The 23,242-nt window shown below is 42.8% G+C and overlaps 1 protein-coding gene across 1 annotated transcript in view; it reads right to left on the bottom strand.

The window, feature by feature from the left end:
* The window catches only part of SAPCD2 (suppressor APC domain containing 2), a 577,372-nt gene that overhangs the window by 80,296 nt on the left and 473,834 nt on the right, over positions 1-23,242 (bottom strand). The window contains exon 4 of the mRNA XM_044058792.1: positions 1,645-1,746. Coding sequence (XP_043914727.1) covers positions 1,645-1,746 — 102 coding nt within the window. The remainder of the gene's footprint in view (positions 1-1,644; positions 1,747-23,242) is intronic.

Below are 23,242 nucleotides of genomic sequence, written 5' to 3'. Positions count from 1 at the left end.
GAATGGCTGCAAAGGAGACATCATCATGTGGATATCTGGGGGACCCCTCCCCTTCCTCGAAGTCAGTGTCTGTAGTGACAGAGTCCTTCAGGGAATTCAGGTGTCTCCTTTTACACCTCTTTCTTCAGAGGAACCTCCTTGGTGGGATACTCCAGAGAAGTGTTAGAAGAAAAACGGAGTTCCACAATAGGAAGAGGTTGGGGACTTTAAGGCAACAGCTGTTCAGGTGGAAGAAGAGAGACCTTAATGGCAGACTCCACAGGGGTGGGGTCAGCTCTCGCAAGTGCAGTGCTATTCACTCTAAATATTGCACAGCTGAACACACTGTAGTTTATTCTCTATACATTATACATTGCGTTTAAACTCAACAGTGCCAACCTTTAGCATCATATAGTTAGCATCTCTCCTCTCACCTTCTAATTCTTGGTTAAAGATTATACCATGAAAATAGCCTTGTAGGACAAAGAGCTATAGGACTGGATGGGATCTCCTGTGATGTGCAATTGATTGAGAATCTCTTCATCTACATTTGGTTCCACTTAAACTGTAGAGCTAGGCATGTATGCAAGCCAGAGACTTTACGTTTTGTGGATGGTGAACAGTCAAGGTTAAAAAAAGCAAAATAAAAATCTAGTTGGTGTTCTAGAGTTAATCAGAAATTGAACTACCTCTGCTGGTTATGTTGTCTAATCAAATGCCCTTTTATTTCAGTGTTTCAATGTGCTTTTGTGTAGGCACCTTGGGAGACTGCAGCTGTAATGGCCCACTGAAATGCAAGATGCATATTACCTTCTCACTCTCAAAAAAATATATACATACAGTTGTTATACTTGGAGATTTCAGAAAGCTAGTTAAACCAGTCAAAAGCAGAAGAAAGTTAAACAAGATAACCCAAAAGTTAAATTGTTTGCAAAAGGAGAGAACCCTTTTATCATGTTTGAGCAACTCTGTCCACAGTGTACACACACTGAATTTCAACCAATGTCCAACTCCTAAAAATGGACAGGCATGAAAAAATGCAAGCATAGGGTCAGTTGAGTGTTACACATCTCATCCATTTGACCCATCTTATTTGTTACTTGCTCGGTCTTGTGCATCCTTGAACTACAAAAATAAAAATATAAAAAATTACCTTTAATAAACACAACTGTGCTGAGCAAAGCATTCCTACAATTTACCAGTTTTATCATGATTCTCACATCTTAAAACTGTCCCCCTCCCTTAACAAATCCCAGCCACAACTTCTTCCTATCAATACTCGAATCTAGCCGCTGCCACCGCCCCACCCCCATTCGATAGATGAGTAATTTGTCTTCCTAAAGTGGATGAACAGCTTACTACAAAGTCCTATTCCATTTTGGCCAGTGTATTTTCACAGCACAGGTAAAATGACGGACATCTAGTAATACACATCAAGACTTGCAGCAACATTTGAAATACAATAGTAATAAAGTCACTACAGAAACTGATTAATTGATCCAGACATATGTTTTCCTCTAGTAAGCTTATAGATAAGACAAATAATGGAGTCTGCTCAGGGAACCATTAAACACTGGTCAGACTACACTAGCTCAGGAATACAAAGGGAAAATAAAAATTCTAGAAGTTTCTAAACAATGAGCAAAAGAAAATCATAGAACTTGCCTTTCCAGTACATGCAAACAAGTCACCAAGGCATCGGTTCACCTCTTGTAACTTCGGAAGTACGCCAGCCAAACGGATAGGGTTACTCTCTGGGCAGGAATCCTGCAAATGCAAAAACAGGAAAGCAGGCAAGTCTTTACAAGTAGACTAAGAAATTTTTCTCATATCTGAACAGCTCCTTCACTTCTATCTGCACCAGTACAATAGTACAACATTATTGCAAAAAATGTCTACAATCTGTGCAAAATTTGTACTAAAAAAAGATACCACAGTAAAGTTTAACCACATAGTGTTGACATGAACAAGCTAACAGAAACAAGTGCTTATTAGCAGAAAAACTTGGTACTGTTACTGCAACAACCCAGCACAACTTTCAAAACAGGTAGGCAATATCAGAGCAATCCACTTCTCTCAGCAGACTGCCCTACCATTGTAACATTCTGGGCATAGGGAAGGGTTAACCAAGTGTTTCTATAAGAACTCTGTACTCTGGGGTTTCTGCAAGTGAAATAATATACCAGCCTACCTTCTTGTAGAAAAATGCAGTTTGTAGTTTCTGGGAAATGCAGCTACTTAGTAAGGCTAAGGAAACGCTCCTTGCACTCTACAGATATGATGCACAGGAAAGGCTGCAGGAGTGATGTACTAGATGGAGTGCTAGTCAGAAGTGGAGTACAGTGGTGTAGTCAAATTACTATAATTGTAGGCATATGTGCATGGTCACTACTGCAACTTATTTCAGGAAACTGGGCTGCAGGTTAAGGTTTAATGTCTGGGCAGACGTTTCAAAGTGGAACACTCTTTCCCAAGGTCTAAGCCAATGTTGGCTTTTACCTTGGGTATCCATAATTGTCTGACAAAGGCTGGTGTATGCCTGGAATCTTTAGTTATCTTGCCCTCCCCTACAGACACACACACACAGACATACAGACAGACACACACACAGACAGACAGACAGACACACAGACAGACAGACACACAGACAGACAGACACACAGACAGACAGACAGACACACAGACCCACACACAGACAGACCCACACACAGACAGACCCACACACAGACAGACCCACACACAGACAGACCCACACACAGACAGACCCACACACAGACAGACCCACACACAGACAGACCCACACACAGACAGACCCACACACAGACAGACACACACACACACACACACACACACACACACACAGACACACACACACAGACAGACACACACAGACACACACACAGACACACACACAGACACACACACAGACACACACACAGACACACACACAGACACACACACAGACACACACACAGACACACACACAGACACAATGCTGAGTGAGCTAAGTTAAGATGTCAGGGATCTAACAATGGTCCTGGTAAGAATCTTACCTCTTGAGGAAGGAAACAAGACAAGAAGAGAAGACTGGATAAAATGAGAGTTCTGGGAAACGAGGATATATACCCATCCTGGGTTACACAAATTACAGAATAAACTGGATGGATGAAGGGAACTGGATTTCAACAATGACCAACACACTAACATCTACAACCAGGGTAGGCTGCCTACACAGCTGTACTATGGCCATCATGTAAATCTTTGTTGTGGTCATTCCTTCAGGGAATATTACTAGAACTGTCTGTCCTTGCAGATATGGAGAGTTGACATAGCTGCACAACAGGAAAGGAACATTCCCTTTAAAATAGCTAAGATAAACTCATCTATCCTTAGATATTAGTCCAACCTGTAGTGCTTTGAGAAGGTATGGACCAATTGCCAAATATATGCTTCCCAGGATGCCCTGTGTACTCACCTCTTTCGGATAGACAACTGTGGTAAGCTGTTGCTATGGTAGAAATGAGACCCAGTTCTTTCTTGCATATATTTTTCCATGATGCTTATGGCAGTAGTTCAGAAAAGGCCCATTTAGAAATAGGCAATCCTTTATTGTTCTCTGCAAATGCTGCCAACAGCTGTTTTGACATCATAAAAATAATTTGCTCTGATGTAAAAGAGGGAAACTCAAGTAATGGAGAGAGACTGGGATTTTGGATGCAGACCTTTAAGGAAAACAATAATCATGCAGAATATTATTACAGTGGTACCTTGGTACTAGTCATTAATTTGTTCCAGAAGGCACAACAAGTGACGATAATGACGATTACCAAATGAATTTTTCCATAACAAATTATGTAAATTGAGTTAATCCATTCCAGGCTCCCAGAAAATACACATTTTATAAGGCATTATATGCAGTAATGGCGTCCTATTTTACTAATAAACAATATAGGTTCAGTAATAAACAGTACATGGCCTAAAGGGATGGCGGTGATGAGGAAGGATGTTATTGTTTGGAAGAAGAGAATCCCCTTCCATAAAAACTTCGGGCAGCTGCCCTTCAGAGGTTCTCTCTCTCTCTCTTTCTCTTTTCCATCTCTTATCACCAGTGAACCCTGCTCGAGACTCATCAGGTTTAATTTTCACTAGGAACCTCGGGCAGCTGCCCTTCAGAGGTTCTCTCTCTTTCTCTTTTCCATCTCTTATCACCAGTGAACCCTGCTCAAGACTCATCGGGTTTAATTTTCACTAGAAACCTATACAATGATGCTTGTTTTAGCCTGCATTTCAAGATACCTCTAAAGGGGAAAATTGTTTGGTCATTTAACAAATTAACATTCCAGCTTGTTACAGCTTTGTCAGGGTGATATTTTTCAACACAAATTTTGCACTTCCACCAATTTTGCACACATTTCCTTGATTAATGAATTCGGGACATCCTCCCTTACCACCTCCTCACCTGAAGGCAGTTCCTCAGCCACTACCTGTTGCTGCTCCCTCTGAAGCTGCTGCAGCTCTTCTTTACACTCAACTCACTCCTCCACATCAGCAGCATTGACCTCCAGGCCCATGGACTGCCCCAAAGTCACAATATCCTCCATAATGTGTCTACTTCTAAATTTTGAAATTTCTCAAGTTCGAATTTCTTATGGATGAGACCATAAGATCAAACTGGATACCAGCTTTGGCATAAGAGGGATTGGTTATGAGGGACACCCTGTCCACATGAAAATTTATGAAAGGCTCCACTGCCTGTAATTCAGATACCCTTCTTGCTGAAGTGATAGCTAAATGGAAAGCTGTTTTCCAAGAAAGAAATTTTAAATCTGCAGTAGCAGCTGGCTCAAAAGGAGGAAGGGTGTGTTTCTCCAATACAAAGAAAAGGTCCCAGGCTGGAGTTGGAGATCTCCTGGGTGGTCTTAAATTTTTGGCCCCACTAAGGAACTGCTTGAGCAGTGGATGAGAGAAGAGGGGAGGTTCTGTGTTATGAGCTGAAATGGCTGAGGCGTGAATTTTTATTGAGGAAAAAGACAGGTCCTTGTGAAACATCTCAGTTAAGTATTGTAAAATCGGAGGTAAATTGGGCACTGCTGTGCTCATCCCTTGAGGATATTTGCAGGAACAGAATCTTTTCCATTTTGTCAGCATAACATTTTCTAGTACTAGGCCTCCTTGCCTCTAAAATGATTTTCATCCCTGGTTTACCATCCCTCAGTAAACCAGTGATATTCATCACTGGTTTACTGAGGGATGGTAAAGGAGAGATTAGGTAATTAGCCAGGCTGCTAGGTTCAGTGTTTGAAACTGAGGGTGCAGAATCTGGTTCTCCTGCTGAGACAGCAGGGTAGGAGTCTGAGGCATGTGCCATGCAGCCCACAGTGACAAACTGCACAGGAGGGGGTACCATTGTTGGCGTGGCCAGTCTGGTGCAATCAAAATCGTCCTTGGTTTGTCTTGTTGATCTTTAGCAGTACTTTGGAGAGTAGAGGCAGAGGAGGAAAGGCATAAACTGTTAAGTTTTTCCAGCTGAAGAGCAGAGCATCCACTTTCCAAGCTGGGAGTCCTTGTGCAAATTTTCTTCCAATTGACAGTTCTGGGGGAAGGTAAACAGGTCTATATCTGGGCTCCCCCATTTTCTTGTCAACATGATGAAAATCCTCAGTTCCAGTTTCCACTCGTGTGGATCCATGAGATTTCTGCTTAGTCCATCTGCCAGTATATTTAGTTTTCCTGGCAGGAATTGAGCTTGCAGATGCACTTGGTAGTTTAAGGCTGTGTTCCACAATGCCATGGCTAGTCTGCAGAGGGAGTAAGAATGTGTACCCCCCTGCTTGTTTATGTACCACATAACAGTGGTGTTGTCAGTCTTTACCATTAATTGTCCTGAAGAATGTGGTCCTTGAAGGCTGTCAGAGCATTCTGTACAGCTAACATTTCTTTTAGATTGATGTGCAGGTGCATTTGACTTGGGTTCCATTTGCCCTGAATGCACTTGCCTGCCAGGTTCATCCCCCATGCATAGTCTGATGCGTCTGTTAGGGTTTGGGCGGCAGGGGGTAGTGTGAATGGTAGTCCCTTGTTTTGGTGGCAGGCATCTGCCCACCAAAGGAACTCTAAGCGTAGGCAAGGTATGATAGGAATCATTGCTTCTAGATCCTGAGAATGTTGACACCATAGGCATTTTAGATACCACTGTAGTTTCCTCATATGCAGTCTTGCATATGGAATTAGAAGAATGCAGGAGGCCATGAACCCCAAGGCTTGTAGTATTTGCCTTGCAGATAGCAGGGTTTTTGTGGCCACTTGTTTGAAATAGGCTCTCTGGCGTGGGGAAAGCCATCTGGGAAGTTGTATTCAAGCTTGCTCCCACAAATATAATTTGGTGACAGGGTACCAGGTGCGATTTCTTTTTGTTTATGGTGTACCCCAGACAAGTTAGCACCCTTTGTACAAAAGCCAGATGATTCAAAAGTATGTGCTGGTTTTCTGCATGAATTAGACAATTATCCAGGTATGGGTATATTTGAATATTTATTTTCTTGCAAAATGCAATGACTGGAGCTAGGCACTTGTAAATACCTTGGGTGCAGTGCAAAAGGGCAGTGCAGAGAACTGATAGTGCATGTAGCCTGCTTTGAAGCATAGGTATCTTCTGCAAGATTTCCCGATTGGGATGTGCAGGTATGCTTCCTTTAAATCTAGTGTTGCCAACCAGGCATCTTTGCCTAGCACAGGGAGCAACTGGTGAAGGAGCCAGCATCTTGAATTCTGGAATCACCAAAAAGGTGTTTAGAGTAGACAGGTCCAGGATAGGATGCCATAAACTGTTTTTTCTGGGTACCAGGAAAAGTCTCTAGTAGAAACCTTGTCCCTTTTCCTCTTCTGGTACCAACTGAATAGCCCCCATGCTTGAGAGAAAGTACTTGCTTTTGGGCCTCTGCCCACTGATTTGGGGGTAGATCTGGCCACCCACTTGGTGTTGATAACATGTGGAAGTGAAATCTGTATCTCTGGGACACTACATTTAAAACCCATTTGTCCTGGGTAATGAGTCCCCAGTTCTTTGCATGAAGTGCAATCTTTCCCCCCAAGGGACAGTCAGTTGAGAGGTGCTTGGAAGTTTTAAAAAGTCATTGAGACAGTTTACCATAGGGGGGAGTTTTATTACTCCCAGGTTTGGAAGTGGAAGCCCCCCACTGCTTGGTCCTGTGCGTCCCCTGGGATTGAAGCCTGGATGCTCTGCTGGATCTGGGTTTGGAATGAGAAGGTCCGGAAGAGGCAGGAAAGGACCAATTCTTAGAAGGCCAATTCCTACAAAATCTCGGCGGTTGTACTTGTAAAAAATCTTTAACAGCTTGCATAGCTTTTGCTTTTTCCTCCATCTTTTTAAGAAATTCTTCTGCCTTGTTGCCAAACAGGCAGTCCTGATTTAAGGGAATATCCAGTAATTTCGCTTTAACATAATCGGACAAGGATTGCTCCTTAAGCCAAGCATGCCTTCTAAGTATATACCCAGTTACAGCAGCCCTGCAAGATGCCTCTAGTGAATCAAAACCACTCTGCAATGTATGATTACCAACTTATTCAGCAGAATGCATTAAATCCTGCAAATCCTTATTTTCAGCACAATTAGGAATCCACTTCATTTTCTGTTTAAACAATCCAATAATATGCTGCTGAAACATTAACATATGAAACTGACAATACAAGGCCCTAATGACCAAAGTTGCAGAAGTGTATAACTTCTTACCCCATCTACCAGTGCCCTGGAGTCTCTATCAGAGATAGTAGGATTTTTGGCAGTAGAAGCTTTAATGCCCTTGGGTCCCTGTGAAATGGTTTCAGGATCTGCAGTAGGATTTTTGAAAAGGAACTTGTGAGAGTCAGGAACCCTGTAATATCTATCAGGTTTTCTGGGAGCAGGAGATAAAGAGTCAGGGGCCATGCTAGATTCCGAAAAGGCATCAACAATGTCCAGTACAGGAGGTATAGCTAAAGGCCTGTGCTGTGGCAGGAGTTAGAAATCCCTAAGCCTCCTTTTAGAACCAGAGAAATCCTGACTTTCCCAACAAAAATGCTCCCTGAGAGTATGCAAGATTTCACCCAAAAGAGAAATCCTCTGGGAGAGAAGCAGAGGGATTAGAGTCCTCAGCATCAGAATCCTCATAGGTAGATCAGGATAAATCCTGGTCAGAGGAAACAGAAATTTCAGAATCCGGGTCAGAAGTATCATAAGCAAACTCAGTCCTAGGTCTCTTAGAGGGGGAAGGTTGGCTTCCCCTGATTAAAGTAATAAGGTCTTCAGTCATTCTTATTTGTTTTTTAGGCATAGAGGCCTGATCATGCGGTCTGCGGGTCAGTTTTCTAGGCATGGTTAGAGTTTTAGGCCTTGAAAAAGAAGATGGCGTCAGTTTAATATGCAAGTCAGTAGGCCTGAATACACCGTCAGAAGCTGGTGCCTGCACAGCGGCTCCAGACCCATCCAAGGTAGAGACATCCGCAGGTTCCATAGTTGAAGCATCTCACGGCATACCGTACTCTGAATGGGTCTCAGTAGAGGCCTACGAATCTGAAGTAGCAGGTATCAGGGGCTGCGAAAGCGCCTCACTGAGTATTGGCACCTCGGCGGCCTGTCTCTGTCTTATCTTTGCATTTTTTCGGAATGTCGGTAGTTGGATGGCTTACCGAAGACATATCGGGATAATTAAACCGAGCACTAAAATATTTAGAAGCAAAAAAATATACTGACGACGGATAGTTCGTGGTTTAAATAAGGCACAAAATCGACAGTGAGGTACGTCGAGGTCAGGGCCTAGGCAAGGAATACAGTACGAATGAAAATCTTTATGCGGTATTTGCTTTCCACAAGAAATGCAATTATTTACTTTTACTGACCGGTTTAGAATAAGAAAAAATGTTTCCCCAACGGTGTACTTAGCCTTTAGTTGAAGACTTCGGTTCTGAAACTGGCACTTGCCAACTGCTTTGGGCACCACACGGCAAGAAAGACTGATGTAATGTTGGTTGCATGTTTTATACCCCTGATGACCTGACGGAAGACGACCTGATGGAAAAGGAGACAACAACCGACGTAGGACCTAAGACTTTGTTAATCAGGCTGACTGAGGGCTACTGCAAACAGATAACCCAAATGTGATGACTGCAACAGTGAAACATGAAGAACATCCACCAGACTGTACATATTTCTTAAAGTCCTGAACAAATTCATCGCCAGCTTCTTTGCTGGCACTGGCTGCCTCTCCATGTCGCACCACACTATGTGTGACACTTCTTTTAAATGTTTTCAAACCACCCATGAGTGGCTTTAAACACTTCACTACTATCAGCACTCATTCCAGACCAGTTTTTCAACAGATCAGCAGGCAACACTTTTGCTTTTTCGCAAATCATGGCCTCTGAAATACTATCACCAGCTAACAGTTTTTCATTTACCCATATCAATAACAATTTTTCCACTTCCTTTAGTGTCTGATCTTTGTTTAGTCACATCTTTCACTCCTTTAGCAACATCAGCTGCTTTGATGGCCTCTTTTTCAAGATGGTAGAGCTGGTTATTCTTTGCATTCAGTACGCTATAGCAAGATCAGACATGTGGATTACCACTCTCATATTTCCCTATTTTCTGCTCTATCGTGGTTCTAATTTTCTTTTCTGTTGGTTTTTATCACGAACCTTCTTAGGACCCATGATTATAGAGTACCGTACTTCTTTGCACAAAGAATAGCACAATTAAAAAAAAAAAAACACAAGAAAGTGACAGCAGACCTGTTCTAGCAAGCACGAGTGCCAAACAAATGGCGAGTACAATTTTTTCTCATCAAAATGTGACGAATACCAAATTTGATGAGATTCAAAGTCGATGAGTATCAAGGTACCACTGTAGTCAAAGTAGCAGAAAGTCTTCCAAGAACCAAGCCAACACAGGAATGGAGAAAGCAGATTCTGCTGATAGGGATGACTGCAATCAGGGATACAGGCAATAGGCAAAAGGGCACAGGAATGTATTGGAGAAAACTGGCAAAGGAATCAAGGTACTGGGAGCAAATAATTAGAGAGGGCAAGGTAATAGTATGGGAAGATGCCAAAAACTTATTTGGATTGCAGGCTAAAACAGTGCCTTCCATATCAATGATTGATATCAGAGTACAGGAAAAGAGAAAGAAATGGGGTGGGGGTCCTAAACGAAAGACCAGCACTGGTAGAGTTTTTAGTAGAAACTAGAACATAAGTTGCCATTAAAAAGGAATAATTAGTACAGCATATAAAATATTGCATGATAAACTAAGAATCAGAGGAAGTTAGGAAGGACTGGGAAGAGAGATTAGATTAGCAATTCACAAAGAAAAATATGCAACAAAATCTAGATTTCATATTTTTGTCTGGAAGTGCTTCCATAGGTATTTTTACACTCCCAAAGGAAAAGCAACAGGACACTGCTGTAAGTACGTAAAACCAGATGAATAATTTAATCAGATAAAAACACAGGGTAAGCGCTTTCGGGATACACCCTTCATCAGACAAAAATACATTGAACAAGCAACATTTTAAATAACAAATCAACCAATGACATTCAATGAAAAGCCCGCCTTTTCATAAGGGTGGGCTTAATTGGAATAACATCATTTAATCCTGGTTCCCTGTGTGCCATAAACTCTATAATCCATCTTGACTCAGCCAGGGCTGTTTGATGTTTAACACCCCCCCCCTATTACTCAGCCTGATGTTGACAATGGCTCTAAATTTAAAACTGTGTGTCAAATTTCCACTAATATGTCTATACAAGGCATTACTCATGTCACAATTCCTAATACTACCCAAATGATGTAGGATCCTAACCTTGAACATATTGTTGGTCATCCCAACATAAAAACAGGGGCAATTCACACATTCAGCTACGTACACTATATTAGTGGTTCTGCAAGTGGCCCTCCCTTTCAAGTGAAACACCTTCCTGGTTGTTGGATGTGTGAACATAACTTCCTTATTAATGTAGTCACAGGCCTTACAAATCCCGCAGGGAAATGTACCTGCCGAGGTTTTAAAAGACCCACTACAACCACTGGCCCTTTCATTACACAACAAGTCTTTAAGGTTCCTATTCCTTCTATATCGAAATCTAGGACTATTGTCAACAATTTATCTAAGTCCAATATCACTGGTTAAAATATTCCAGTTGTTGTGTACAATCTTGTTGATATCCCTAATATTACAACCATAAGTAAACACTAATTTGGGTCCCTTTTGTGTATGTCCATCCTGTGTTCTGCTTAGCCAGGGCTTATATCTTGTCCGTCTAAGGTTAACACTGGTATCAATGGCACGATGAACCAAACCATCCCCATAGCCCCTATCCTTAAGGCATTGACCTAGTCTATCCAATTCTTCATCAAACTGTGCATCCACAGCACAAACCCTAGATACCCGACTGACCTGCCCTCTAACTATGTTAGGGAACACATGTCGAGGGTGCATGCTATCGAACGATAGCAGGGTATTCTGCCAACATTCCTTCCTGTGTAGACCTGTGTAGACTGCCCACTCTTAAACCATATATGCAACGGATCAAGAATGTCCTTGTTGATACAGGACATTTTTTGAGACTTTTGGGGGATGTTGTTAAACCTAATGATGTAAATGAGCTATTGATGGTTACGCTAGATGTTAATAGTCTATTCACCGTTATTAGTAATGACTATGGTGTAACAGCAATGGGTGAACTTCTAGAAGGCATGGATGCTGATAAGAGCAAGGTTGTGTTAGTGAAAGAAATGCTGACCCTGGTTTTGGAAAATAATGTATTCATAGGAGCAGGTTCTATATACAGGCAAGCACGGGGGGTAGCCATGGGCACCCCCTGTGCAATACCTATGCTAATCTGGTCCTCTCCAACTGGGAAACATCTATCATTTTAAATCATGATGAATGGAAGGGTCACAACCTTGTACACTCGTTTTGTAGATGATATTTTTATTTTGTGGAATGGAGACCACAGTTTGTTTGATTGTTTTTTATCATATATTCACTCCACTACTACATTTCTGAAATTCACGGCCATAACCTCTTACACTCGAATAGACTTTTTGGACGTCTGCGTGGAAGAGAAACAAGATGGTTTCACTTCTAGTCCACACAGGAAGGAATGTTGGCAGAATACCCTGCTATCGTTCGATAGCATGCACCCTCGACATGTGTTCCCTAACATAGTTAGAGGGCAGGTCAGTCGGGTATCTAGGGTTTGTGCTGTGGATGCACAGTTTGATGAAGAATTGAATAGACTAGGTCAATGCTTTAAGGATAGGGGCTATGGGGATGGTTTGGTTCATCGTGCCATTGATACCAGTGTTAACCTTAGACGGACAAGATATAAGCCCTGGCTAAGCAGAACACAGGACTCTCCCATGCTAGTCTGCCAAGGATGAGCCAACAGCTACCCTGTGTGCAACTGAAGTTAAGTCCACTGCATCTGTAGACAACAAGTGGCTACCAGTTAGGAGTATGCAGCAGTGGGGAAGGAGGAAAAAAATACTACATCCACACATCTCAGAATGCAGCTTGAACAGCAGAAACCAGACAAGAGCTACCTGGGGATTGAAGCAGCTCAGCTCAAACAAAATTTGAGATAAAAAGGCAGCAAGAGCAAAGACAGGCAGTAACCAATAAAAGAGAAAAGCAGCACCAGCATGAGAAGGAAATGCTCAGTTATGTCGTTTGAGGGGTGAACACTTCATTGAGTGACTATTATGAAAAAACACCCAAACAGAAACAGAGTCGACAGTGAGGGTGAATTTCTAGAAAGGGAAATAGACTAAAAAGAATACTTACAGCAAGCTAGAAGATGAAGCAGAAGCAGTTGATGTGGCAGGGGAAATGGCAGAAAATAAGAGGGAGCTACAATATGCTGAAGCTAGAGTAGGAAAGGTTTCCCTTACTAAGGTATGGATGGAAATAAATGAGATAGAAATAAAACAAGAGGCAGGAGGAAGTGGAAGTGATTCTGAATGAACACTCCACAGTGATTAAAGCCCTTGTCAATGAAAATCTAGAGCTCAATGTGAGGGTCAAGTCAGCAGAAGCCCAAATGATCTAAGCTGAAGCAAAGCTTGTTGATATAGAGGAAACAGCTTGAAGGAAAAATCCAAGACTGATGGGGATACCTGAAAGAGTGGAAGAAGGAAACTAAAGACTACAAAAGAAGTTGCTGGCCAAGTGGACTGAACTAGAAGAGAGCAGTGGAAACAGCCCACAGGACAGCATGGCAACCAAGTACAGGGTCTTCAGAGCCAAAAGGTTGATAATTGTGCAGTTCAGGGCCTAAAAGTTTGCAGCAGTGTGGAACCCTACTGCGCAGCTTAAGGTTGGGGAGGGGGGGTAAGTGTGGACTTGGACTTTTCCTTGGAGAAAAGAAGGGGAAGGAATGCCTTTTGCCTGCAACAGGGTATGTAGGTGGGGAGACTTCTGTCCTGCACAAATGCAAATTTTTCCCTGGGGCACATAAAACATTTAGTTATCTGACTGTAGCAATAGGAATGCTAGAGAAAGCTACACATTTGCTGAATGTGGAACCTGTGGTGGAAACGGGTGGGCTGGGGCTTAAAGGATACCAAATTAGGTGAAGATAGAGAACTCAGAGAAAACTATGATTTCAACCACAGCAGATATTCAGAGAAAAGGTGGGGATGATAAAAAGGAATAGATAGGGGCCACCATTATGTAGAAAGTACAGTTTTGTACCTACCATACATGTAGATGTTCGAGTGCTAATACAGCTGCAGTAATCACAGATGGGTTCTCTGCCGTCAGGCGGGTCCTCGGTCGGCCAAATTCCAAAGTCTTGGTCCGGCGTCAGTTGTCGTCGCTTTCTTTCCTGACGACAATGCGACAGGGGTATACAAGACACAGCCGACGCCATATTCTTCAGTCTTTCTTGCCCGAGATGTCAGGTGCCCCCAGAAGGAAGGCAATACATAAATTATATATATATATATATATATATATATATATTCAAGCAATGCAATGTAATCAAAAAAAAGTAGTTGCAAGCAAATACACCATAGAAGGATAACCCCAAATTAGGTTGCAAGAGGAGGTGTTAGCCACTAGCCCTTTACCAAGAGGGGAAGGAGGGAGGGAAACCTGTACTGCAGCTGTATTAGCACTCTAACATCTACATTTATGGTAGGTACAAAACTGTACTATGTTCATCGTGCATACAGCTGCAGTAATCACAGATGGGTAGAATCCCAAAGCTACGCACAGGGTGGTAGGCACTAGGTGGAACTGGGATGAGCCAGAATGCCCTGCAAAACAGCAGTGGCAAAGCCTGCTCTAGTTTTGGAATATAAAGGCAGGTGGTAGTGTTTTGTGAAGGTATGCACAGAACTCCAAGTGGCTGCCTCCAAAATATCTTTGGTAGGAACTCCTCTGAGGAAGGCTGTAGAGGTAGCTGTGGCCCTGGTGGAGTGGGATCTGATCCCTGTAGGGACAGATTTTCCATGATAGGAGTAACAAAAGCGTATGCAGTGGCCTATCCATTTTGAAATTGTCTGTTTGGTAACTGGCTTCCATTGAGCTCCTACAGCATAGGACACAAAAAGTTGTTCTGATTTCCTGAAAGGCTTTGTTCTGTCCAAATAGTAACGTAGCTGTCTATGGATGTCTAAGGAGTGTAGCAGCCTTTCCCCTTTGTTTTGGGGATTGGAGTAAAAGGTAGGTAAGTGTATGGCTTGATTTAAAGCTACCCTGGATACTACTTTAGGCATAAATGATGAGTTGGTTCTAAGGGAAACCCTGTCCTGATGAAAGATGAGAAAGGGCTGCACAGCCATGAGGGCTTGTAGTTCCGAAACCCTACGAGCTGAGGTAATGGCCAGAAGGAAAGCTGTTTTCCAGGACAAATATTGCAAATATGTTGAGGCAGCTGGTTCAAAGGGAGGCAATGTTAATTTTTCTAAAATGTAATTAAGATCCCAGGCTGGCACTGGTTGTTTCCTTGGTGGTCTTATATTCTTAGCCCCTCTGAGGAACTGTCTTAAGAGTGGGTGAGAGAATAAGGGTGGATCCGTGTTGAATTCTGCAGAAATGGCTGAGGCATGGATTTTTATGGAGGAAAATGAAAGTCCACTGTTCAGCAGCTCAGCTAGATACTGTAGTACCTGAAGCAAATTCAATTTTCTAGGGTCCTGGCCTTGTTTCTCATTCCAAGAGCAAAACCGTTTCCATTTTGCAGAGTAAGCCTTTCTAGTAGATGGCCTTCTGGCCTCCAAAATGACATCCTGCACCTCTTTGGGGAGTAGGGTCTGTTGAGGTGTTAAGGAATTTTCCATGCAGCGAGATTGAGTGTTTTCAGCTGGCTGTGAAGAGTTTTGTAGCTGTGCTGAGTCAACAGAAGAGGCATTAGAGGTAGGGGCCAGGGAGGAGTATGTGTTAGGCTCCTCAGGAGTGGATACCAGTGTTGTCTTGGCCAGTCTGGAGTAATCAGTATCATCTTCGGTCTGTCTGCTCTTGCTTTCAAGAGCACCTTGGGAAGAAGAGGCAGAGGTGGGAAAGCGTAAACTGTCCATGCCGTCCAACTGAATGAAAGGGCGTCCACTCTCCAGGCCTTTGGATGAAAGGTCCTTGAACAAAACTTTTCCAATTGATGATTCCTGTGGGAGGCGAAGAGATCTATGTCTGGCCTCCCCCACGCTTGGATTATCTTTGTAAACACTTGAGGATGCAACTTCCATTCGTGTGGATCTGTCATATTTCTGCTTAGATGGTCTGCCAGCATGTTTTCCAAACCTGGCAAGTACTGTGCTTGAAGTTCGATTTGCCATTCCAGAGCCAAGTTCCAAAGTGTCATGGCTAGTCTGCACAGGGGGTATGAATGTGTCCCTCCTTGTTTATGTACCACATTACTGTGGTGTTGTCTGTTCTTATCAACAACTGTCCTGGATGCAGGAGGTCCTTGAAAGCTGTAATTGCATTTATCACTGCTAGCATTTCTTTTTGATTGATGTGAAGGTGCTTTTCTTTTTGGGACCATTTGCCCTGAATGCACCTGTCTGTCATGTGCGCCCCCAGGCGTAATCTGAGGCGTCTGTTGTGATGACTTGATTTTCTTGAGGCTTGCAGAATGGGAGACCTGTGTTTGTTTGACATGCTTGGGCCCACCATAGAAATTCCTTTTGCAAACATGGAATTATTGGTATTATTGTTCCAAACTGTGGCTGTGTTGAGACCATAGGATTATTAGGTACCACTGAAGTTTCCTCATATGCAACTTTGCACATGGGATTAAAAGAATGCAAGATGCCATGAAGCCAAGAGCCTGCAGGATTTTCCTTGCAGTAAGCCTGGTACAATTTGCTAGTATTTTGAAGTACTGAGTTAGTTGCCCCTGTTTTTCTGGCGTAAGATAGGCCATCTGGGTGTTTGTGTCCAAGTTGGCACCCAGGAAAGTTATTTTCTGAGATGGTGTTAGCCTGGATTTCTCTTTGTTGATTGTGTATCCCAGAGAGTTCAGTAACCATGTTGCATAAGCCAGATGATCCAGAAATATGTGCTTGCTGTCCACTTGGATCAGGCAGTCATCCAAATAAGGGTAAATTTGTATCCCTTGAAGTCTGCAGTAGGCAATTACTGATGCCAGGCATTTTGTGAATACTCTGGGCGCAGCAGATAAGCCAAAGGGCAATGCAGAGAATTGATAGTGGATTGAACCTGCAAGAAATCTGAGGTATCTTCTGCAGCTTTGTCTGATTGGGACATGCAGGTACGCCTCCTTGTGGTCCAATGTTACCAGCCAAAACTCCTTGCCCAGCATGGGAAGAAGCTGCTGTAATGTGAGCATCTTGAATTTTGGTACGAGTAAGAATGTGCTTAGGATGGATAAGTCCAAAATGGGTCTCCATTCGGTTCCTTTCCTTGGTACCAGAAATAGCCTGGAATAAAAACCTTGGCCTTGTTCGTGAATAGGCACCTCTTGAATAGCTTTCATGTCTATGAGCTTTGAAATTTGTAGTTGTGCCTCTGCCCTTTGATTGTGTGGCAGGTTTGGCATGCCTCTCATTTTTGGTAGAGTGTGAAAATGAAATCTGTAGCCTCTGTCTATAACGTCCAGGATCCATTTGTCTGTTGTGACAATATGCCAATTTCTTGTAAATAATGCCAGCTTTCCTCCCAAGGGTGCTGCCAGCTGAGACTTGCTTGGCATGGAAAGGAGGAAGTCATCGGGTTTGTTTCCTATATTGTTGTGCACTGTCTTCGCCACCTCTTGGTGCTGGAGTTTGCCATTGCCTGCCTCTATATGGTCCTTGTGATTGTCCTCTGCCCCTTGAGCACCTGTATCTACCTCTTTGGGGCTTGTCCGTGGCTGGAAAGGACCAGTTTTTAGAAGGCCAATTTCTGCTAAAACGTGGTGGTTGAACCTGTAGAAAAGCTTTGACAGATTGCATAGATTTGGCTTTTTCTTCCATTTTCCGTAGTATCTCCTCAGCATTAGTACCAAATAGCACATCCTTCTGTAAAGGAGCATCTAGTAGTTTAGCTTTCACATGATCAGGCAAGATTTGTTCCCTAAGCCATGCATGTCTATGAATAACTGATCCTGTAACAGCAGCTCTACCTGAGGCCTCTAGGGCATCACAGCCACATTTGTAAGGTGTGTTTACCCACTTGTTCTGCACTATGCATCATATCCTGCAACTCCTTCAAATATGGTTGTTCAGGTTGAGACATTTTATTTCTTAATTGTGATAACAGAAACTGCTGATATTTAAGCATATGAAACTGACAATTTAAGGCCCTCATGGCTAGGGTGGCCGAGGTATATACCTTTTCCCCCCACCTTTCTAAGGATCTTGACTCTCTTTCGGAAGGTAGTGGATTCTTAGCAGTAGAGGCCTTCATTCCCTTGGGGCCTTGAGAAATGGTTTCAGGGTCAGCATTATGGCTTTTGTACAGAAATTGGTTAGAGTTAGGAACTCTGTAGTACCTATCAGGCTTGACTGGGGCAGGAGGCAGGGAATCCGGATTAAGGCAAGCCTCCGAATAAACATCATCCAGTATGTCCAAGACAGGAGGTATCGCCAGAGGTCTGTGTTGAGGTAACAAAAGAAATTCCCTAAGTCTTTTTTTGGAATCAGAAAAGTCTTGGCCTTCCCAATGGAAGTGTTCCCTCAAGGTGTGTAAGGTTTCCCCAAAAGAAAAATCCTCAGGAGGAGATACAGAAGGAATGGACTGCTCTGCATCAGAATCTTCAAAAGGGGAGAAAGAGTGTTCCTCTACATCAGAATGATCTGAAAAAATGGAGCCCTGGGTCTCTTGTCTGGAGGGGGTTGGGAACCCCTGATAAGAGTAATTAAATCCTCAGCCATTTTAAGCATCTGCTTTTTAGGCATGGGGCCTGGAGATGGGCCCTGTGCAACAGGCCTCTTGGGATGCCTGGCTGATTTGGACTTAGTAAAGGCCTTAATGGAAAAGGAAGATGAGGGTCTTAAGACACCATGGGTGGAAGTGGACCTGTCCACATTAGGAGGCTCAACGCTCACAGTGGCTTTGGTGGTTGTAGTCTGGGTATGGGCCGAGGTACCTGCGCTCTTGGTTACAGAAGACCCTGCCAAAGAAGTGTCGGCGGTAGTCAGGGACTGCATAGGTGTCTCGCTGAGAACTGGACCACGTGTAGCCGGTTTTGGCGTGGTGTCGGTGGGGACCGCGGACCTCGCGTGTCAGTCCTTGTGTTTTTTGGACAAAACGGTAGTCGGAGTCTCCGACGACATTTTATAATCAAAGGCTTTACCGAAAAAGTGTTGGGCGATCTCTACCCGACGCTTAATAGTGCGCTTATTGAAAGTAGCGCAAAAGTGACAGCCCGAGACTTCGTGGTCTGGGCCTAAACAAGGTATGCAGAGGGAATGGAAATCCTTATGCGGTATTTGCTTCCCACAAGAAATACAATTGTTAACTTTTTCTGACATCGGTCTGAGGCAAGAAAAGTTTCCCCAACGGGGTACTTAGCTTTAATGAAGACTTCGGTTTCCAATTTTTCATAAATTCAGGAGCTGGCCGACCGGCACTTGCGAACTGCTTCTGCTTCGAGCACCGCGCGGCAAAAAAGACTGAAGAATATGGCGTCGGCTGTGTCTTATATACCCCTGTCGCATTGACGTCAGGAAAGAAAGCGACGACAACCGACGCCGGACCAAGACTTTGGAATTCGGCCGACCGAGGACCCGCCTGATGGCAGAGAACCCATCTGTGATTACTGCAGCTGTATGCACGATGAACATCAGGGACAAAGAAGGCAATGAAGCCTTTTTTGTCAAGTGTGATATTAAGGTTGAACTATGACAATATAAATAAAGGAGAACTGGATGGGTCTAAAGGTGATAATATGTGGGGATTAATATACAAGATAAGTGGCGAATGAAGAATGAAATGGAAACAGACAATAAGCAAATACTTTTTACATGAATATGATTAATGACTGATAAATGTAAAACAAAGACGGGACATTTTATTAATTCTTGCTTGCCAGAAGTGTCATTTTAAGAACTTTAACTGGAAGGTGGGATGACAGAGCAAGACAAAAGTACAAGTTAATGCTTTTTACGTCAAGGGGATTAACTAACATGATGATGAATGCAAAACAATGCTGACACCGTTTCTGTATTACCAAGTTTCAACCATAGTGCTGTGAAAATTAAATTTTGAACTGGTAAAGGAGTTCCTGTACAGTAAAGTATTTTCCCCGCCTCCTTTTTCCAATAATGTACAGTATAAAGTTTTCAGATTACCTACTCATGTCACTGCATTGCCACTCTATTCTCAGATTTTTTTTTTTTTTAATCTTCATTTGATGGTACTCAAATTGTAGTGCTGTAATGGTCGATATATGTTTATTTAGTTTTCATTCGTTTACTGGGAGTGTCCAACTGGGCTGCAGGTCCTTTTTCAGCAGAGGCCCAGGGAGAAAAGCTCCAAGCTATACAAAGAACACATAGCAAACGAGTTTCTACAGCAAGCATGAGTATCAACAAACATTCTAACACAAAATAGTACAACCATTTATACAAAGGTCACAGATAAAGGCAGTTGGGTTAAAAACAACACAGGACAGGGAATGTGTTTAAGGATGGTTCAAAAAGTCCTGTGACTCATAAGACATTATTTCCATAAGGTAATAAATTGCATGTTACTTTAGTTACGAACACCATTTTTGTGCCGTAAACAAAAACTGCATGCTTGAATAGTTATAAAGAATCACTTAGTTCCTTATGTCAAAGTAATTTAGGATAGACAGTGTCTTAAAGAATCAGCATTTCTGCAGGAAGAAAGGAGAAGAAGAAATTAAGACTAGATATTTGATGTTATAAGAACTGAGTGGATGACTGGAGACAAGTGAGGTGAGTGGTCATCCAGAGGAAGAGCAGGAGCATAGCCAGTTTAAGTAGTTTTTGAGGAGTGATTTGAAATTTTTTGTATTAGTGGTGTTTGCAATTGTGGCTTTTAATAATAATTTCAAGGATCTTAAAGTTCTACTGCTGTTGTATTTGCTGTACTAGATCTTTGAGAGCTGGGTAGTAGTCTGGTTGGCAGATGGAGTGGGTGATACCTGGTTTAAGTGGAGGAGGCTGGGAGGTTCAATCCAGTTTAGTTCTTGTAGTGCAGTGACGGGTTCTACTTGGGTTGTTTAGGGCAAATCTAGCTATTTTGTTATAGCAAGTCTCGACTTTGTTTTAGGTCAGTATTAGATTAGTAAAGATGGGAGAGGCATATAGTAGGGTAGAAAGGAGATGTGTTCTGGATACGGTTTGTCTAGTGGTATTGGTGAGGAAAAAAGTTTTGCTCTACAGAGAGGTCCAAGTTTAACATGCACCTTTTTCATGGTTAAACCCAAATGTCTCGAATTTTAGTGAGTTATCAATTGTTACCCCAAGAAGATGTGTGTTTTACTGCTTCTGTCTTGGTATCGTTAGATGAAAAGTTACTGAAGGGGGATTGAGCACCTTGAAATTTGCCTTTAGTAAAGATAATCAGTTTAATTTTGTATGGGTTGAGTATTAGTTGATGAACAGACAAGTATTTTTCTATGTCAAGGAATGATTTTTGTGTAATTTCCAGGAGTTTAAGAGTTGGGGCTGAGCACGCAAGGAATGAGTTCTCAGCGTATTGAATAATAGTAGCATTGTTAATAGTAGTGGTAGTTAATCAGTGAATACAGAGAAAAGCAGTGGACCGAGGACTGACCCTTGTGGAATACCCACTGAGACAGGCAGAAGGGGAGAGAGAGGATGTTTAGCCACTTAACTGCTTGCTAGCGGTCAGTTAGGTAACTGTGGAACCAGGCTAATGCTATTTGGGAGAGGGCTAGTTCATTTAGCAGTTTTTGATGCAATAATGTGTCAAAGACTTTTGACATGTCAAGGAAGATGGATAAGACTAAGAAGCTATTGTTTTTAAGCTGGTTGATGGCATTGATGAAGCAAATGAAAGTTTTTTTTATGATGCTATGCTTTGGTTTGAAACTGTGTTGCGAGTTTGAGAGAAGGTTGTTCCTTAAAAGGTGGTCTAGGAGTTGCTTATGAATGCATTGTTCGAGGATTTTTGCTAATGGCGGTAGAATGGCTATGGGACAGTAGCTAATTCTGTTGATGGGCCACCTTTATGCAGAGGTACAATACAAGTTTAGGTATGTACTGTTCTGTTATAGACAGATTAATTAGAATGGAGATGGGTTATGTGATTGCGTCAGCTGCTAGTCAGAAATTAACGGATAGGTTTTAGTTTGTTATGGAGGTGTCTTATGGTATTTGTTTGAACTGCTCTGATGGTGAATGAGTTGAGATTTGAGAGGGTGCCTAAAGGTAGTGTTAGGGGTGACTTGTCAAAATTTACTACAAATAGTAGTGAGTTTATGAAGGGTGGCCACAGTGGTGCAGCGGTTAGCGTTGCTGCCTCACAGCAAGAGGTTCTCCGATTCGATCCTCAGCTGGGGTGCCTTCTGTGCGGAGTCTGCATGTCCTCCCAGTGGTAGCGTGGGTTTCCTCCGGGTGCTCCAGTTTCCTCTCACATCCCAAAGACATGCTGTAGGTGGATTGGACACTAAATTGGCCCTAGGTGTGAGTGCATGGGTGTGTGTGCTGTGGAGACCCCTAACTGGGAAAAGCCGAAAGAAGAAGACAAGGCAAGGGTGGTGTGGTATTTGTGAATCTTATTTGGTAAGCTTCTAAGGTTCATATTTAAAAGAGAAGGTTAATAGAATTGTTAGCCAGATACGGCATGTTTTGAGTGACTGAGTTTACAGTTGAGCTAGGAACTTATATTGGAGTTTGGCGGCCTGAGTTGGGATATATATCACCACTTAGTTTAAGTTGTAATGGCTTTTGCTGGAGTTAGTGGATGCCTTCAAATAATAGTTTTATTATTTTGTGTAGTAGGTTTAGTGTTACATTGGTGTGGGGATACAGGTTCACAGGTAGGTATTAGGCTAATCAGCCCTAGGGCCTATACAAGCCTAGCCATAATGATTCCTGGCTATTACTTTCCAGCAATATTTACTTTCGTGGACCTCTGTCTAGCAGGGCTACTTATGTGATCCCCGGGGTGAATTTCCTATCCAATCGTCAAGGTTCCGCTTGAAGAGGGCCATTGAGACATTCTGCCTGACATGTTGGAGGGATGGATTCCTATCCCAGAGACTTCCCATACTCTGGAAAAGGCTACCCATCTATGTCAAGCAAAGTTCTTCATTAGCACTCTTCAAGAAAAATCTTGATGAGAGGATGGGAAATAGGAAATACACCCCGGGGATCACTTCTGTGTCTCTGCTCGTCCTTGGCACAGGAAAATAACTTTCTTGGGTGGCATAAACCATGGAACCTTGTTGGCTAGGCTTGCATAGGCCCTTGGGCCGATAGCCTAGTACCTACCTATGGACCTATGTGTGGGCAGCCTACTCCAGAATATGGGGAGTCTATGGGTCAGGAACCTATCCCTCCAGCATGTTGTATTCATCATGATAAGGTTAAGGTCCCTGGAGCACGTGGCTTGGAGGGATTGGGATTTCTTTAAATCTAGCATGTCCAACAACTCTGGGTTTGACATGGCCTTGTATGTTAGGCAGAGATAGCCTCTGCGTAGGCGATATGCAACAGAGTATAGCTGGAGTTTCTTTAGAAGGTCAGCATAAGGCATCTGCTTTAAGCCTGTGATTATTTTTGTGAGGTATTTCTGCGGCCTTTCTGGTTGTTGCAGATTTTGT

This window comes from Protopterus annectens, chromosome 16.part0 (genome assembly GCF_019279795.1).
Source record: "Protopterus annectens isolate FY-2018-M chromosome 16.part0, PAN1.0, whole genome shotgun sequence".
Taxonomy (NCBI): Eukaryota; Metazoa; Chordata; order Ceratodontiformes; family Protopteridae; genus Protopterus; species Protopterus annectens.
The sequence above is the reverse complement of the archived record's forward strand: the minus strand, read 5'-3'. Positions and strand labels throughout refer to the sequence as shown.